This window comes from Manis javanica, chromosome 2 (genome assembly GCF_040802235.1).
Source record: "Manis javanica isolate MJ-LG chromosome 2, MJ_LKY, whole genome shotgun sequence".
NCBI classification, from domain to species: Eukaryota; Metazoa; Chordata; class Mammalia; order Pholidota; family Manidae; genus Manis; species Manis javanica.
In genome coordinates, this window is record NC_133157.1 from 134,694,115 (window position 1) to 134,714,521 (window position 20,407).

Sequence of the window (20,407 nt, forward strand, 5' to 3'; positions counted from 1 at the left end):
AGGGAGGTTGGGTGGGATTTTTGGCTCTGCTACTGCAGGTAGGTTAAGAGAGAGGTGGAACGACTGCTTGTAAGCAATAAATAGGTTTCTTAAACTTTATTTCTCCTTTTGATTGATTTAAGTTTCAAAGGTATTTTGCCCTGGGATTTTCCCCCTGGAGTTACACCTAGCGGTAGTTGGCAGGACCTATGAACCCAAAATCTGTCTACATGGGTGAGACTCTTCGGTGGGCTGCCCCTAGAGATGGTGGGGAGATTCTTGGAACCCACCCTGTGGATAGTGGGAAGGCTCCAGTGGCTGCAGTGGTAGAGGGTGCAGCTTTACCCGGGAGCCTCCTCTCTGTGGGGCTTCCAGTTTTGGAGCCCCTAAAGGGGAATAGGTCTAGGGGAAACACCTCCTAGAGAGGTGGGGCCTTCCCCAGAACTGGGGAAGGGTGGAGACACCAGAAGCTGCAGAATTAGCCCTGCGTGAGACAGAAGACTGCTTAGAGGCACTGAGTGGCCCTGTAGCAGCTGGCATTGTAGGGTCTTTTTTCCTCGAGATAATGGAAAATGTTATTGAGGAGAAAGAGATGGTTATTGAGGAGAGAGATTTTGGCAGGAGAGAGACACACTTCAGCATCACTTGAAGGAGCTAGGTGATGACCTATGGGATATCCTTAAAGAAGAGAGACAGCTATTGAGAAGATAGGTCGCGCTCCTGAAAGATTGCTTTGCGGTGGTGAGGTGGGAGGTGGCAGGAGAAGCTGCGTTACAGGAGTCTGTTGGGGTTGAGGAAGAAAGAGCAGTGCTTTCAGCCCCAGAGATGGTGGAGAAGGCATTGGGAGAGGATGAGGAGGCTTGGCCATGGGCCAGTCTGTTGCCGAAGCCACCGCCAGGGGCACCAGACTCTCCTGTATTCAAGGCCCCACCCGGTTGTAATTAAAAAAATAAAAATAAAACAATTGCGGATTCCTCAGGGGGAGGAGCAGCCCCCTCCCCAGGTTGTGGAGCACTCCATGCTCTGTCCCTATACTCAGGATGAGTTGGTGGACATGAACATCCAGTATAGGCAGAAGCCATCAGAACTTCTGCCTACATGGCTTTGCGTCTCTGGGATATGGGGGTGGAAAACATTGTTATGTCGAGTTCTGAAATGAGTGCACTGGCTTCCTTTATGACTCACCGTTCCCTCTGGAAGCAGTTGCAAAGTGCCCATCATGCCTCAGGGAGTCAGGCACTTCTGGATTGGCTGACACATGCCATCAGGGCAGTTTGGCCTAATCAAGGTGATTTACCACATTTACCCACTGGCTGGAAAATGTATGTAAAGCTCCAACATGTGTTGTGGGAATTTGGTATGAAAAATATCATGTTTAATATGGACCCCCAGGGCCCCGATGAGGAGGTGTTCACTGTAAGAATGAGAAATCTAGTGCTGCATATAGCTTCCCCATCTCTCTTTGGGTCCCTAGTGACTACTCTTGCCCCCCACATAGGGCAGCCTTTAAGTGAGGCTACTCATACTTCAGCAGATTTGAGAGACGTTGAAACAATAAGAGCACAGAAGGAAGTACGGCCTGCGACTGAAAGGAGAAGTGCAAAAGGCCCCATGAAGGTCTTGCGGACCCAGATGTGGGTTGATTTGATAAAGGCCGGGGTAGTGAAAGAAAAATCTTGATGGGAAGCCCAATAGGATCTTGTTAGAACTGTGGCACCAATTAAAGCCGGAGCAGCAGTTCCAGCCTCTGACGTCACGGAAACCGGAGTCAAAGCCTCATGTCTAGCCTGTGTCCCTGCAAAACTTCCTGGGGGATAGTACTCAGGATTTGCCTGAGTCCTCACCCCCATGGGAGGATGATTGGGCATCGCGCTTTGACTGGGGAAGTCAAGGCCCCCACCCTGGGGGACATGGTGGGGACCGGAGACCACATGTAGAATTAGCAATTCATTGGTCCCCTATGAATATACAATGTGTCCTGGCGTTGGTGGACACAGGAGCTGAGTGTTTTCTGATTTTTGGCAACCCTGAGCATTTTCCCAGGACCCTTGCTGTTACAGATGGCTAATGGGGGTAAGGCAGTTAGAGTAAAAGCCCAAATCCCACTGAGGATAGAGCATTTACCCCCAAAGGAGTTTATACTGTGTACATTTCTCCCATCCCTGAATATATTTTGGGTTTTTGGTTACAGACCACTTCAGGTGAGTTCAGACTGATGGTATGTATAGTAAAAGCAGTTCTGAGGGGACATGCTAAGCACCCACCTGTAGCTCTGCCTGTACCTTGGTGGGTGTCAAATACTAAGCAGTATAAATGGTCTGGGTAGCACAAGGAAATTGGAGAAACTCTATAGGAGTTGGAGAAGGTGGGCATCGTAAAGCCCACTTATAGTCCTTTTAATTCCCCAGTGTAGCCAGTGGAAAAGCCAGACAGTTCCTGGTGCATGACTGTGGACTACAGGGAATTGAATAAAGTCACACCCCCTTTGATTGCTGCTGTCCCCTGTATAATGGCCCTTATGGACATACCCAGTCATGAGCTGGGGACATAGCATTATGTAGTAGACCTTGTTAATGCTGTCTTTTCTTTTGGCATAGCACAGGTAAGTCAGGAACAGTTTGCCTTCACGTGGGAAAGTCGGCTGTGAATATTCACTGTCCTTCCACAGGGATACCTCCATAGCCCCACCATCTGTCACGGACTTGTGACCCAGGACTTGGCCACATTGGAGAAACCACATGCAGTGCAGCTGTATCAGTACACTGATGATATTACGTTCATGTCTGATTGTCCTGCTGATTTAGAAGGGGCAGTTTCGAGAATTTCGCAACATCTACAGGAGAAAGGATGGGCTGTGAACAGCACCAAGGTTGAGGGACCTGGTTTGCCTGTAAAATTCTTGGGGATTGTCTAGTTGGGTAAAACTAAAGTTATTCCTGAAGCAGTCATAGAAAAGGTCCAGGCTTTCCCTACCCCTACCACTGTGGCAGTATTACAAGAGTTTTTGGGTCTTTTGGGCTACTGGAGAGTGTTTATCCCGCACTTAGTGCTTTGGGTTAGTTTCTGTCTTTCCGAGTTTTAGAATGCCTAGTCTTACAAGCACTTGTTTTCAAACCAATAGAGCTTTTATAAATTAATTTTAGCAATACTAGCCAGAGGTAGAAAAAATATCTCATATTTTCAACATATATGTGGACTCATGAACACACAGATTCAGAAATCTTTAGCTTTAAATTACTGCCGTGAATTTGGTATAATATAAAACTCACTAACCATGAAAGAAGATGGATTTAAGTTTGTTTTTCTGGTCAATGGAATAAATTAGAGTTACCCTTCTAGATGACTAAAGCTTTTTCTAATTGGGGAGAAGACACTAAAGATTTTATTTGTCTTTGACAAGTCAAGTTCCAAATTACCTTTCCACTTTTGAAATTTCAAGGTAGAATATTTACATCTTAAAGGTACAGAAAAAAAAAATGCAGATTCTTCCTAGAAAGACTTTTGTTCTTTTCAGCCCAGAAGTTTTATAATACCTATAAGTGTTTTGAGATAATAAGGGTGTTTGGTGATTGTTAAAAGGACTGGTGGGCTTCTGAGTGTTACTGGAGCCACACATCTGACCCTGTAAAGGCTAGACTTGTGAAACAAAAACAGATACCTTTAATTCATCAATGAATTGGATTTCTATCTAAAAGGAAAAGAAGGGACGTGAACTCACAGTCCAAGCAGGTTTATTGCTAAACCTGAGAGGGATCTCTCTGTTGTGTCGAGCAGAACAAAGGTGGCATTTCTTACAGGGTTAGAGGCTTTTTATGGCCAGGTTTTTTGGCATACTTTTGAGTGGATGGCTCAGGGAGAAGGTGGGCTTGTGGCTTGCTGATGTGTCCTCCAGAGAATGCTTAAAGCCCAAGTAAGATGAAACCTAGGTCTTTCTGAGATGGCGGGTAGGCTTATTCAAAAAGGCGGTACTCCTGTCCAGGCTTTATCACCATCTAAATTATATCAAAGGACTAACACACCCATCCACAAATATTAGACTGTTTTTTTTCTTTCCCTTTTGTTGAATTTAACTTAGGGGAAATGGCCTAAAACAAAGTCTGCCATGTTCTAACTGTCAGCTTCCAATTTAGAAAAAGTTTTATCACTAATTTTTAAATACTTTCAGACATCTTGTTTCAGTGAGGACAAACAAGAAATATTTTTGGTGGTGTTGAATAACACCCCTTGGGTGTAAGAGGGGTTATCAAGATGCAGAGGGTGTTTTCTTCTCCAGATCCAAAGCCACTCCCAAAAATAGCTAAAGGAAAGAACCAACCACTGCATGTCCCAGGCTGGCCAAGAGCCACATCTAGTTTTTAGTATGCAAAACAGGACAAGCAGGACAAGGAAGAAGGCAATAGCTATCACTGAGGGATAAAGGGTCACTAAGAATTGGTCTGGATTTGGAAAGGAAGGAACAACATAAAATGTTATTTCCCTTTTTCAGTTTGACTCAGGAGGTAATGTATTTACAAAAAATTTGAGGCTCCTCCCTGGGTTTAAGAAATTCTTTAAACTATAGCTGTCAGTTCAGCTTTTGACCAAGGAGTGAAAGATTCCTGAAGAGTAGTTCTGGGTGGTCTTTATCTTAAAAGGTAATTTTTTTAATAGTCTCTTCAGAGTGGAAAGGTAATTGAGACCGAGAATTAGTAAAAACATGAGTACTCAGGTGAAAGGGGGGAAGCAGTAAGGAGTCATGTCCATCCTATTGTTGGTTTCCTATATACCTTTGGCCTCTTTAATTCTTCATTAAGATTTGCAATGAATATTTCAATAAAAATATTATGGAATTTTGAAACCTTTTGGATGCTTCTGCATGCCAATTAAAATAGTAATCCATTCTGTTTGTTTAATTTGGGAACCCTTGCTTTCAAGTGCACTTCTTACCTATCCCCATAATGGCCATAGTTATTCTAGACTGTAATTCCCCTGAGGGCCTGCAGCAGTTTGGTAGGACCCCAGCCTCAAATGGAGTTTAACCCGCATTTCTGTCCAGCCATATCTGGCTGCAAATGGGGTGTTACATTTCTCTCTAATCATAGGGTCTTCAACATGATGGCTCTTATAAGCTTAGGTTATCAAGACAAGAAACAAGCTTCTAATTTAGATTGCAAGAAGACTAATTTTGCAAAATAAAAGTACCCCATTCAGGGAATTGCAAAGATATGTCATCTTTAGTAAGTTTAGGTCATTTTGCATTTCTCTAGTGAGGAGCCCCTCCCTGTTCAGTGTTGTATATGTGGGATTCCCCACCCTAACTTTTGTAGGAGTCCTTACTCTGTTTTCAGGCCTAACCATAGCGAGGAAGTCCCTCTTAAAGTGATAAATTTTCAAGACTTCAACCTGGAAGCCTAGGAGGTCTGGATCTGAGATGTACCACCAGGGAGACAACTGAGCACACCTATACTAGGAACTGACTGGGTGCAGAAACCCCATTCAACTGGCTTGTGCATGCTTTGTTGCATTGGTCTGGGAAGGAGCCCCAGACAGCCACTTCAGATCCCACTTCTGAAAACAAAAATGTTAAATTTCTCTGTAAATCCAAAAATTTAATCAAGGAGAACTTTATTGCAAGAAAAAGAAAAAAAAAACAGTTTGCAAACTGAGGAAACACAGTCTCGAGCTATAAACCAAAAGCATGCTCCAAGGAAACAAAGGGAAGGGGTCATTTTTACAGTAAATGTCCCCAGTCTGGTCCATTTCTTTAAATGAAGGATATAACCTTGTTCAGTTCTAATTGGTTGATACAAGTTACAGCTGATTGGTTAGCTTCCTAGCTGTGGACTGTTTTTGCAGCAGCAATAGGAACTTGGCAGTACCCCGTTTTCAGGAACACAGTAGGACCTAGTTTTTCCAAGGGTGCAGAACATGTGTGGTCTCCTGTCAATGCAGGGTTGACTGACACTTATTTGTTTTATACCTCAGTTAACCTGATGGAATCCATTCTGTTTTCTGGCACAGCTGGATTTGGGGAGAGGTGCAGAACTCACTTGGTTTTGTTTAATTTTCATACCCTCATATACTTGCCTCTTCTTCACTCACTTTAGCCAAGTGACTGCTACAGTGTCAGGGACACAGTCCATGCTGATCCATTAAGATAGACACGACTCCTCATTTAGGGACCTCACACCTCCACTAGGAACTGACTGGGTACAGAAACCCCATTCAACTAAATGTACAATTTACATTTAGTGAATTTAAAATTTAGTATAGGTATTAAATCAGAAGGGGTTACTGATATACTAGAAAATTAGAATGTTGGAGGATAAATTTTTGCTGACATTAGAGCATCATGGGACTGACCTGTAAAACCAAAAACCAAGTAATGGGAAAATAAAATACCCTCCACACTTAAAAGTTTTAGTATGTATCTAGGCAAAGACAGAAAACATCACAGAAGAAAATTTTGATTCTTCTCTCTAGGATTGGTTGTAGCATATGAATTCCTGTTTTATAATCCAGTTTTCAAAATAATATGTATCTAATTTTGGTAATTCAGAAATTTAGGTAGGAGAAAGAAGAAACATTTTGGGAAATGTTTGGAAAGAGAAGCAGTAGGTCATATTCTTAAGTTCCTGTTGTTATTAGTAATTTCAAACTAGTCTCTGAAAAATACAATACTGAAATTGCACTGGAAAAAGTTAAGCTTTCATCTTCATCCTTGGATATTCCTTTGGTAAATAAAGTGGCTTACATCTACAGGGCAATTTTCTTTATATTTGGCTTATAACAAATAGCTAATGTTATTTACCTCACATTAAACTTCAAAATTCAGAAAATACTTTTTTTCCAGTAGGTGTTAGATTACAGTCACTATCATCAGCCATTCATGCTGGTGTTAGTAGTTCAGTTGTCAAGACTGACTATATGTGTAGCACATTTCATTTAGTTTACTGAAGGTAGACCAAAACATTTTTACTGAATTTGGTAAATTGTATGTGATAATGTCTGGCTTATGATGTAATCACTTAGTTTTTGAGTATGTGACTTGATTACTTTGGATTTTGTGTCAGAATAGAAGTAGTAGCTACAGGTACTTAGTTACAGAGTTATTTCAATGAATATAATCATAAGAGAATAGAATAATAAGCATATGTAAATATGGACTTGAATACAGAGTTCTCAAAATTTAATTGTATTTCCCTTAATTACTTTCAGAGAAATTCTACAGAAATTTTGGAATATTCATCAGAGAGTGAAAAAGAAGATGACTCAGAGAATGTTTTGTTCATTGATTCAGACTCTTCTCACATGGATTTTGGATCAGATGGAAGACAGAATGTGGAGACACTGATCAACCCAACGGTGAAATCTACAGAGACTATTTTATATACACCCCAGAAACAGTCAAAGTTTTCTAGGACTCCAGAAAATTCAGCAAAGAAGAAGCTTTTAAGGTTAAATCATACCTTTCTAAATACTTTTATGGATGTCCCAAATTCTGGCTGTGATTTATGGAATTATTCATTCACTGTTTCAGTTGTAACCAGCTTACTTGACTGCTTCTCTTAGTGGAGATTGGTTGTGTGGGTTTATCAAATTAAATTGAGCATCAGTGTTCCAGGTACTATCTTAGACAATTAAGACAAGTAAATGACTGTTCTGACATTAATATCTATCATTTAAAGAGGGAAGTAGAAATAAGTATAGACTATTAGATTACTTAGATCAGAATGGTTGCAGAGATTGTAACCATTCCTAAGATGGCCAGGGAAGCACTTGCAAATGCAAAGACATATGAGGGAGAAAGACTCAGAGGCAGAAACTGGCTGGTGTGTGTGAAAAACCACAGGGCCAGGCCAGGGAGGATCCAGCAGGACATCATGTATAGGGAATTGTGATGTGCCATGTAGGGAGCCATGTCCCAACCCTGTGTAGTATGTGTTTGTGTTTTACATTAGAACAAAATAATGAAAACAAAAATCCAATAAAAGTAAGAAGGAAGACTTGGAACTTGTGGAAAGTGTGTCACAAAAGCAAATTTAGTGGAGTTCAAGGAAAAAGGAATTTCAGTAAAAAGTAAACATGGCAGTGAAGAGCACGGGTTTTGTATCTGTTTAGGTTATGTCTACATCAGGAGAGGGGAAGGATGTTGCATACTGAGGAGAGCCAAATGACAATGGACTAGTAGGGGCAGAATCCAGAGGACCATAGCTCAAGGAATGCTCAGGACATGAGGAGTGGAGACAGTGCTGTAACTCCTTTGCTAGGAGCTGGAATTCAAGGCAGGAGGTAGGTTGGGGAGCTTAGCTGCTAGGAGCTTGGACAAGATCCAGTGTCTAAAGAGATTACAGAGAAAAGGTAAGACGGATGTAGAGATGGGGAGGGCCCAGAGGAGACAGAGGTCAGGGATAATGCTTTGTTGGTCTAGTAAAGGAAGAGGGGTACGGAGGGTTTGGGTGGAGAGACCTATCTTGAGCGCAGGGAAGAGCATAAAGATGTGACCAAGTCTAGTGGGATGGACTTAGTATGGTGAGTCAGTTCAGGCCTGCTCACATATTTTATTTTTTATATGAAATTGGACAGAAGGCCATATACCCAGAGTGAAGAACTTATACCCTCAAAAGAGATTGGTGGTGGTTTGTAATAGTCTCTGAAGAAAACAGGAAAGGAAGCCAGTTAAAGGGATTCTAATATCCTTGTTGAAATCAATGCCTCACACTTACGGAAAGTAATGTACCCCAGAGGAGGGCCTGCTATGTTCTGATAGTTGGGCCCTGTCTCACATCCTGTACAAGGCAACTAAAGCTCTGCCTGTGTTGGGGGAGGCTGATGTGGAGCCAGATGGCAAGTGGAGTAAAGCCAGAAGGAAACAAACTTTGTGGAATAAGGCAGAAAAAGAGAATAGGGAATGACTCAGGGGTGGGAGAGGACATTTCAGTTTTAAACGAGATCAAGAAAGCCTCTAAGTTAGGTGACATACTGAGCAGTTGGGGCACAGTGAATGGATTAAGGAAATGCACTGGGATCGTTTGGCAGGATAAGGTCCTTTGGGAGTTTTCATCATTAATTGAGTTGGCGATCTTCCAGTCAGCATGGAGTGAACCATGCAGCTGCAAATGTGGAACAGGCAGAGTGGGAGTGTCCATTGAGTACAGTCAGAGTGGTCAACAAAAGTTCCAAGAGAGTTATTGTAATTTAGACCATGAAATCTAGACTGAGTAAGGTTGGAAGGAGAACACAAAGGTCTGAAGGAGATGGGGTAGGAACAGCTGATTGGGAACTGGGAAGATGGTGGTCATGATGGAGGTAATGAGCTGGGTTCTTAAGAATGATAGGTACGCACAACTGAATAAATGGGAGGAGGTACTTTGTAACTTCAAGATTTAGAAAATAAACATAAGATATGAGTAGTTGATAAGGTGGAGGACAGAATCTTGAAGAGAGGACTTCTAGGAGTGGTGAGGTTGAGGTGTAGTAGAAGTCCGACAGGCACTAAAGTCAACAAGAATAGTGGCTGGAACCTAGAAAAGAAGGCCTACAAGGGGTGGCTGGAACAGCTGTTGATATACCTACCCTGGTGTAGGAATGGTCTGTGTGTTTTCTCCTCCCACACATTACATCTTGAATATAAGTAAGGGTGTCGATGGGCTGAAAAGCTTCGTGAAGACCAAGACTGGCCTTTCCTGGCTCTCTATGCTCATTGTGTGGAAAGGAGGATATAGAAGAGAGCTTCTCTTTAAGGCTATGCCAGGGAGTCCTCTTGGGAGGAGTAAGAAGGTAAAGGAAACATTCAAAGAAGTGAAGGCATAGGTGTTTTGCTGATGATTGAAGCAACTCAAGCAATATGCAAATGATTGATTTCTTCTTGTGATTTCTAAATGGTAACTAAGTAAGGGTTGTCTGTTTTATGGTCATTCCTTTAAAGTTAATGAATTTGAATATTAAAAAAAAGAGGTTGGTGTGATTAGGGTTGTGAGTCTCAAGCATTCAAACAGGAATTAATGAATATAATATAATATTTTCAAGGTTTTCTTTCTCTGAGGTTACTAGACACTGAAAAATGATAAAACTTGGGAGATAAGGCTTTATTAATGACAGCATACTTAAATATCACAATTTTGCATTGTTTTTTATTAGTTATACCTTAAATAGTGTTATGAATCAAAGAAAAAAGATCAGTAAAGTAAGACCTTGCTCTTTGAAAAGACAAAAGTGACAAATCCTTAGGTAGACCCCATGAAGAAACAAACAGAAAGGACTTAAATAATACCAGACATGAAAGAGGGAATGTTACAGTTGATATCACAGAAACACAAAAGGATCATAAGATACTACCAGAAACAGTTGTATGCCAACAAATTGGACAACCCAAAAGAAATGGATAAATTATTAAAAATATACAACCTACTGAGACTGGATCATGAAGAAATGGTAAATTCAAACAACTGATTACTAATAATAATTACTAATAAGGAAATTGAATCAGCAATGAAAAGTCTCCCAACAAACAAAAGCATGGGACCAGACAGCTGCCTGGTGAATTCTACCAAACATTAAAGAAGAATTGATACCAGTCCTTCTTTTACTCTTCAAAAAAAGAAGAGGAGAGAACATTTCCAAATTCATTTTGTAAGGCCATCATTTCCCTGATACCTAAACCAGACAAGAGAAGAAAATTACAGACAAATAACCCTGATGAACTAGACACAAAAATCCTCAGTAAAGACTTAGCAGACCAAATTCAACAATATACCTAAAGATTCATACACCATGATTAATTGGAGTGGATTCCAGGGATGCAGGGATGGTTCAACATATACAAATCAATCAACATGATAATGACATTAACAAAATTAGGGATACAAATCATAAGAGCATCTCAGTATATGCTGAAAATTCTTCTGATGAATATCAGCATCCATTCATCATTTAAAAAACTCAAGATTTTGGGTATAGAGGGAAGGTACCTCAGCATAGAAAGGCCATATATGACAAGCCTCCAGCTGACATCGTATTGGACAGTGTAAAACTGAAAACTTTTCCTCTGGTATCAGGTACAAGACAAGGATGCCCACTTTCACCACTTTTATTCAACAGAATATTGTAAGTCCTAGCCAGAGGAGTTAGACAAGAACAAGAAATAAAAGGCATCCAAATTGCAGATGCAGAAGTAAAACTATCTCTATTCACAGATATATATATATCTATATATATATATAGATATATATATATACCTTTATACTCCACCAAAAAACTGTTCGAACAAATAAATGAATTTAGTCCAGTTATAGCATACAAAAATCTATGTACAAAAATCAGTTGCATTTCTATACACTAAGTGCAAACCATGCAAAAGAGAAGTTAAAGTAATCCCATTTATAATTACATTAAAAAAATAAAATACCTTGGTATAATTTAACCAAGAAAATAAAAGTTCTGTACATGGAAAAGTATATTACATTCATGAAAGACATTGAGGAACACAAAAATAAATGGAAAGATATCCCTTGCTCATGGATTAGAAGAATTAATATTGGTAAAATGTTCATAGTACCCAAAGCAATCTATAGATTCAGTGCAATCCTTATTAAAATTCCAGTGGCCTTTTTTTTACAGAAACAACAAATGATCCTAAAATATGTATGGGATCAAAAAAAAACCAAAGCGGTTTTGAGAAGGAAGAACAGAGCTAGGGGCATCACAAGTTCTGCTTTCAAATTATATTACAAGTTATAATAATCAAAACAGTACGGTATTGGCATAAAAACAGACATGTATTTCAGTGGAACATAGTCTGGAAATAAACCCATGTATATATGGTCAGTTTCATTCTGACAAAAGAGCCAAAAATGAACAGTGGAGAAGGAATAATCTCTCCAATAAATGGTGTTGGTAAAACTAGACAGCCATATGCAAAAGAATGAAACTGGACCTCTATTTTACATCATGAACAAAATCAACTCACAATTGTATTAGAGACTTGATTGTAAGACCTGAAGCTATAAAACTCATAGATGAAAACATTATGCATAAGCTCCTGACATCAGTCTTGGCAATGAATTTTTGGATTTGTCACCAAAAGCAAAAGCAACAAAAGCAAAAATAAACAAGTGGGACTATACCAAACTGAAAGCTTCTGCACAGCAAAGGAAATCATCAACAAAGTGAAAAAGGTATCCTATTGAATCAGAAAATATTTGCAAATCATATGTCTGATAAAAAGTTAATATCCAAAATACATGAAGAATTCATACAACTCAATAACAAAATAATAATCTGATTAAAAGAGGGCAGAGAAATTGGGTAGATGCTTTTCCAAACAAGATATACAGATGAGAACAGAAACATGAAAAGGTGTTCAACATCACTGATCATCCAGGCAAAGCAAGTCAAAACTCAATGAGATGGCACCTTTCACCTGTTAAAATGGTTATTGTCTAAAACATGAGAGATAACAAGCATTGGACAGGATGTGGAGAAAAGGGAAACCATGTGCACTATTGGTAGGGATGTAAATTGGGACAGCCACAGTGGAAAAAATTTTTAAAAAGAACTACCGTATGACCTACCCACTGCTGGGAATATATCCATAGGAAATGAAAACAAGATAACAGAGATTTGCACCCCATGTTCATTGCAGCATTATTCACTATGGTCAAGCTATGCAAAACAGCCTAAGTCTCAGCCAAAGAATGAATGGATAAAGAAGATGTGGTATGTACATACAATAGAATATTATTCATCCATGAAAGATGGAAATCTGGCCATTTTTGACAATGTTGATGGACTTTGAAGGCATTATGGTTTGAAGTGAAATAAGCTAGACAGAGAAAGACAAGTAATAGTATCACTTATAAGTGGAATCTGAATACAAAAACAATCGCAAAGTAAGAAACAGTAAAAGAGTGCTTGCCAGGGCCAGTTGCATATATATGGACAGTTTATAAAACGGTACAAACTTTCTGCTCTAAGATGAGTAAGTTCATGGTGACTTTTGTAGACAACACCATATTGTGTAATTGAAATTTGCTGAGAGACCTTAAATATTGTCACTAAAAAAAAAAGGAAAGATGTGAGGTGATGGACTTGTTAATTAACTAGCTGGGAGGAATCCTTTAACAATGAATACATACATCAAATCACCACAGTATACACTTCAAATACCTTACAGTTTTATTTGTCAATTACACCTAAATAAAACTGAAAAAAGTAAAAAAGAAAAGAGTTCATTTGAGAGTGTACAGCAGGACTGTCCTGAACTTTTTGCATGATTTTTTGTTTAATGTGTAATAGGTTTTTATTAGAATTATGATTGTTTAGAGGTCATGGTGTTTCCCTTCCCAAGTTGTGGTGCATATATATGATCAGAATTCCTGCAGGAATTCTCTGGGTGGATTGAAATAGAGGTATCATGTGAGGCACCAGTGCAATTCCTAGTGACTAAAAACAAGGTGGAGATGCTGATTCCATTTTAGGGTTCCAAATACTACCACATGTGGAGAGCACTCTGTGTTCATCTTTACTCTTTCTTGCTTTTTTACCTTTCATCCTATAATTACTGCAATTTACTTGTTGGATTCTACAGTTCTTGGGGTCTTGACCTTAACCATACAGTGCTTTCAGATTGTATTTTGTCTTTCTCCTCTCCACAGTCATAGGATTGAAAACATTTGGAAAATAACTATTTAGGTCATTGTGCAACGAATACAGTGTTTTGCTTTCTCTCTTGTGTTTATTGTGAGTATCTTTTTAAGTAATACTCTTTAAGAGCCAATACGTATATCATTGAGGCTAAGTTTATGAGCTCTTGGAGCCAGACTCCCTGTGTGTGCATTCCTATGCCATTCTTCAGATGTCTCACTTCACATGGGTGTTTAACGTGTCTCAGTTTATCATCTGTACAATGAGGATGACAGTAGTACCAGCTTTGATAGTGTTGTTTAAGAGGAGGAGTGTACATGAGTTGCTTCATGTTAAACAGAATATGAAGAAGAGCTTACATGCATATAAGTTGAAGTACACATATATGTAAAGTAGAGGTTCTTTGGCATATTGTGATTGCAGAATTTTTTAAAAAGAATTGCTGTTATATATACCATACACACACACACATGTATGCACATTCAGAAATAATAGTGCCTGTAGGAAAACAAAGTAGGTAGTTGTGATATCATTTATAATGTATATTAGAATAAGACCTTTCAATCATTGTAGGAGAGCATAGGGTGCTAGTAAAAATCATAACAAAATCAATAACATCAATGACTAGTATTTTTTGAAGGTTTAGTAAATGCTGGCACTGTGCTAAGTCCTTTCTAGTTTCAATAACTATTTCATCTGGCTAGTTATGTAATATTAGAGCTCTCTCTAACCTGATTCTGTCATTCTAAGGTGAGTATTGATATCTGTTATTTCTACCTCAAAGGGATGTTACTAGAATAAAATGAGGTAATGTAATGAAATGATCAGTGAACTGGTACACAGTCATATGAGAAAATACATTGATAAATGATGTAGCATTGTAGTCATAATGGTAATTGACAACTGATTTTGATTTATCTTGATATCATAGATGTATTAGGAGCTGCTAACTTCTAAACCCAGAAAGTTTACTGAATCAAGAAACAATGTATATAATATATATGTTCATATGTATTTACAATATATATATATTAACATGAACATACATATATATATATCAAACATACGTATTCATTAATAGGTAAGGGCTTTGTGAAGTGCTTATATGTCCATTGCTGTGAATCATCTTCCTTCCATACAAGGAAGTTTTCTTTCTTTGATAATGTTTGACAGTGTTTGTGGTTAATACTCAATTATCTCTGTGGTCCAAATAATGAACACACCCAAATCCTCTTTGAATGTTATACCTATTGACAGTTTGCAGCTTTGATACCAACTTTACATTTATCTGTTTCCACTGTCTGCAGAGAAGATTGTGAGCCCCTCCCCAGTCCACGGCATGACTCATTGCCTTCTGCATACTTGCACCTAGCACTTTGCTAGGTAGAACAGGAAACAAGGAATCAGTACATGTTATGGAATAAATAAATTAAGGAAGAACAGGAAGGAAGTCAGAGTGATCTTAGAGTAGCCTGTATTTCTAAGTATCACAACATTGAGCTTGTAAGAAATCTTAAAAAAGGTTATTTGACCTAGGAAGATGTGGCTTCTAGAAAGAGAATGTTGTCAAATAAGTTAAAATTTGCAGTTTTATCTGTTTGTCTCTAGTTGCAGAGTATAAGGTATAAATGTTCTAACTATTCTGAAGATTTTAACTAAATGCATTGAAATTCATTAAACAGAGGCGGGCTAGCAGAAAGACTAAATGGATTGCAGAATCGAGAGAGATCTGCCATTTCTTTATGGAGACATCAATGTGATTCTTACCAAAAGACACTTTCAGGTAAGGCTTTCACTGGCATCTGGGATTGTGGGTAAAGAATATGTCAGCTAAAAACATTTTTACATTAAGATATATGAAGTTGATCACTATTATTTTCATGACTTTTTTTTCCCAGGTGTCCTGTAAGTCCCAGTAAAATCGTTTCAAAAGATAAGTCTATTCTTAAAACATTTAATGATCCCTCTTCATGGAGCTCATAGTTCAATAGGAGACTTTTCTTGAAGATCTGACTTGGAGGGTTATATATTAGATCTTTCTCACCCTATATCTAAGCCAGTATCTTTCAAACTTTTGTGACTGTGACCCATATTAAGAAATGCATCTTACATCGTCTCCCAGTATACAAATGATATTCACATACACACCGCACCCCTGAAACAAACATTTCGTAAATAAAAACACTAACCTTAGTATGTGTGATATACACTGCATTCTCTCATTTATTTTCATCATAATCATAGTTTCACTAAATATATGCAGGACTCTTCTAATGAGTTGCAACATGCTGTTTGAAAGTTACTACTACAAGCAAGTCATTGAAAACTTGTTTCTTAACAAATTGTTTGATATTTAAAATGTTTTATATGTGGAAAAACTCTCTATCCTATGAGACAGTTCTTTTTCATGTTTATTCCTGGGTAGTTTCTTCATCTGCAGTGGGGGAAGAGGTGGGATGGGCAAAGCCAACTGTTCCACACGAACTGTTGATAGTTGTCTCTCCAGGGGCATCCTTGGATTATGTCTTTCAATAGGCTTACAGGTTATTTTGCATGTTAACAGTGCAAAACTGAACTAGAGTTCTAGTTGAAATAGTCAACTGATATGTTCTCAACTATTACACATGTCTTTGGAATACTTTTCAATTCTTATCTCATTTATTACCTTTAAAATCCTTCTCAGCTACATTTTAGCAACTATCTTCTTTCATATTTTTCTATTAGTGTTATAATATGACACATGCATATATCAGGATGACCTGATACATATAACCCAAGAATACTTTCCTGTTCAAGGAGTCTGTGGATCCTCCTGTTGTTATATTTATTACTTTGTATCTTGTCACTTATTTTCATACCAAGGATTATAATATTAAGTAATCATCTTTACAACTCATTTGATCAGTCAGAAAGGCAGGCATACATAAAAGTTGCATAGTTATATTACTCAGGGAAGTCAGTAATACAGTAATACACTGGCTTAAGCACAAAAAAGAATTTAATAGTACTCATAATTAGAAGTCATAGGGCGAAGACTTCATGCTTCTATCACATTGGTTTTGAAAAGATTGGCAGGTAACTCTCAACTTCAAGTTCAATGAAAAGAATGCTTTCTTTTCCAGTATTTTACCAAAAATTCTGAAATGATTTTCATTGGTCTGACTGGGACATGTATCCTTCCTTGGATTAATCATTGGAATGTAATAAACAGTACTATGTTTGCTAGCCCTCTGCTTAACTTGTGATCATTTTCTTCTCAGACTTATTTAATATAAGTCAAGAAGAAGCATTTTTAATTTTATGTTATCTCATCTTAACCTTTTAGTGATCTTTCATGTTCTCTTATTTACAAATATTTACATGTGCATACTTGACCTGTTAGATATGAATAGCCTTGACCTGGAGTGGTTACTTTCTCCCACAACCTATTTACTTCTACCTGTAAATAGTTTCTGTTTAATCTTTGTGTCACTCATAATTTTGAATTTAGTGTGGGATTCTATGCATTATACATTTAATTTGTTGTGCTTAAAGCAGAGAAATAAGGGTTTGCCACTTAAATTCCCAAACTTGCCCCTCTTTCCTGTTTTGCTTTTGCCTCCCTTCTCTTAAAGTAGTTATAAGAGAATGGTAAACTTCGAGTTCTTTGTGACTGGATATAAGTCTTTAAGTTAATTGTATTTCAGTTGAAGCAACTTGCATTTCTTAGCAGTGGAGACCAGCTCCATATTGTGGGGTCATGGGCTGTAGGATGGAAAATACAGGGTGGGAAGATGGGTGAGAACAAGAGTAGGATAGTGAGCAGATGTTGGGGATGCCTGCTCTGCCCTGGAGTCTGGCCCTGCATGCTTGCAGAGTATGGGAGGTGCCATTTGTATACCACATTGGTGTTCATGCTGCACCTTTTCCCCTTTCCTTGACAAACAGGTAGAATGCTCATTCTTCAGGGCTCATAGGGGTCTTCTGGTCTGAGCTCCTAATTGGGGAAATCAAGAGTATGCCTGGAGAGGAGGGAAGTGACTTCGATTACTTAGCATTTAAAGGAAGAAAGAGGCTGAACCCTAGCCTCCTGATTCCCGTTAGCAAGTCTTTCCATACCTGTCTCATGGAAATAGGTTTTTGCTCCTCTACCAATTTCCTCTTGATATTACTAAGGAATAACCAAACACTCCAGATGGACTTTATGTATCCAGGAAAGTATCTTGCCTGAAGTTTGTTAACTTTATAGCCTTGGAATATTGTAAATTTCCTCAAGGTGAGAGCACGCTTGAACAAACTTTTATTTGACCGTAAGTTCCTAAGAGATGACTGGGAAAATAGCCTCTGTCTATATTCTTCCCTCCTTCAGTATCCTCCTCATTATGGTTGTATCACATTTGGAGTTTTAGTGTCTGCCAGCTGCCATGCTAAGGGCTTACTACATGTTAAATCATTGAGTGTGCAAAATAATCCTCTAAAGTAGATATGCTTTTCTTATTTTCCAGATGAGGAAATTGTAGGTTGAATTTGGTATAGGTGGGTAAGCCCAGATCTGAAGTCCCTCTCAAGTCCATGTTCTTAATCAGGAATTTATACAGGCTTTCATTAGATTATCTATTTAGGTTGGAGAAAGGATTAGGAAGGCAAAGGATTAAGGAATCAGCAAAATTAGAAATAATATGGGTAACTGTTGAACCACTGTGTTGTATACTTGAAACCAATATAAGATTTTATATCAATACTTCAAAAAGTTAAAAAATTTAAAAAAACTATTGATAAATACGTAGTTTCTCTTGAGGGAGAAGTAATCTTTCAGTGTGTAGGTCTGTATTGCATTCTTGAGACAGCACTAATTAGAGGAGCATAGGACATAAGTTTGAAGGTTGCAGAGATTGATTGTGAATTATGAGTCTGTAGGATGCCCTAAAATCATGATTTTGATTGTCATCTTAATTATTCATGTTAATATGTATTAGAAGGTACTGTACTTTGTTGTCCTAGCTTCTTGTTACAGTAAGTTGACCAGATTATCAAGCACAGAGTTGAGAGAGTTGGAGGTTGGAATAAAAAAATACCGAGTCAAACAAGTGTGACTGGCTGCCAGGGGTGAAAGGAGAAAATACAATCTTTTGTTTTTATTTGGGATATTCCTTATCATTTCCCTTCTTAAATTTGGGGATAGAGTGTATTTAATTATACCATGAATAAAAGACAAAGGCAAAATAAAACAAAAAACTAGAGTAAAAAATTAATCTATTAATTTGATATGTGGATGTGACCATCTGTAATAGATTTTTCTCTTAGAGGTCTGAAATTGGGATTTTATTTTTTCTTCTCATAAATGAATTTCTTATTTTTCAGGTCTATTAGAGCCTCCCTTGATGTCTTGTAATACGTTGTGTCATTTTTTTCTTTACTTTGATATAATCTACTAAACATGTTTAAGAAGAACATTTCAGTATCTGGTGTTTTGTTTACTTTGGGCCTGGCAGAAGAATTTTTTTCTTTCAATATAAAAACTTACATTTTCTCATTTCTATATATTTATAGCAACTAAGTAAGTGAAAGAAAAAACTCACAAATATTAAACAGAGGTAATTCCCTCTACCCCCAGTTCCAGAACTAAAATTTAGTAACAGCTGAAATTCAGTGATGGATTTATTAAAATAACTAATTATTAGTCCAAACTCTCTAAGCCTTTTAATTATTTCCCTATCAAAAATGAGTATATGAGCTTAACTCACCTTACGATCTGGTATTAACAGTAAATCTGATACTGCATGCGAAGCACTAAGAGCCCTCGGGCAAAGTCAGTACTCAGTAGGGGTGCAAATGGACCCTACATGACTCTGATGTTAGTTTCACTGCTGTCCCATTTACCAGTCCAGAGGTAGCCCGAAGTGGCATCCTCCTCTTCCTTAGGGTCTGGGCGAACCTTTAGGTCTGCAGGCTACCAAAGCCAGATGGCCTTTTTATTTCTCACACACTCAAGTGGATATTCAATTTAAGTTAATTTTGGCTCAACAGTTGAATACATCTGGCTTGGCTTTCCCTTCTCCTAATGGGTTATTGAGAAATCTGGGAGCTAGTACTAATTTTATGGAACACATTTGGTTTTTGTACTAGATATTAAGCACCACATATCTCACTGGTCTATCTTTATCTCCTTTAAATAAGAGAAATTATGGTTTACAAACTTAACCTGTAAATTTTAATTATTTAGTTTGAGGTTTTTCTCCTTGTGTTTCTTCCATTTGAAGAGTATTACTTAATTACTCCATAGTTGAGAGGGGTGTGGAGATTGCTTATTAATTTGAAATGTTTGAATGAATATCTCCAACACATTTTTCTGCCTTTTAAAAAAATTTTATTTTGAGATAATTGATTCACATGCAACTCATACAGGTTTAAGAAGTAATGCAGAATGATTCCTTTGCCCTTCATTGTTTCCCCCAATGATGACATCTTTCCTAACTATAGTGTCATGGCACAGTCACAATGCAATTCACCAGCCTTATTTGGATTTCACCAGTTTTACATGCACTCATGAAAGAACTAAAACAAAAAAAATAATACTTTCCCTATGAGATCTTGGGACCTAAAGGTTCCCTTGAAAAACCTAACAAAGAAGATTATGGGAGAAAAAAAAGAAAACAAGTGAAATCAATGAAGAAATCAAAGTAGCATTTACCGGCATACAAAGCAGAATTCTCTGAATTTTCTTTTTCTTCAACTTGTTATCAAATATAGTGAGGGTGGCCACCAAGTACATGTTTGAGTGCTCATTCAGAACACCATTTGATATACCTGTGAAGGTATAAATGCC

At 38.1% G+C, this 20,407-nt stretch overlaps 1 protein-coding gene across 7 annotated transcripts in view; it reads left to right on the top strand.

The window, feature by feature from the left end:
* SPIDR (scaffold protein involved in DNA repair) overlaps positions 1-20,407 on the top strand; it is a 462,021-nt gene that overhangs the window by 120,060 nt on the left and 321,554 nt on the right. For all 7 annotated transcript variants that reach the window (XM_036993683.2, XM_073229487.1, XM_073229486.1 and 4 more), the window contains 2 exons: positions 7,177-7,415; positions 15,285-15,385. In XM_036993683.2, the coding sequence (XP_036849578.2) occupies positions 7,177-7,415; positions 15,285-15,385 (340 nt within the window). The remainder of the gene's footprint in view (positions 1-7,176; positions 7,416-15,284; positions 15,386-20,407) is intronic.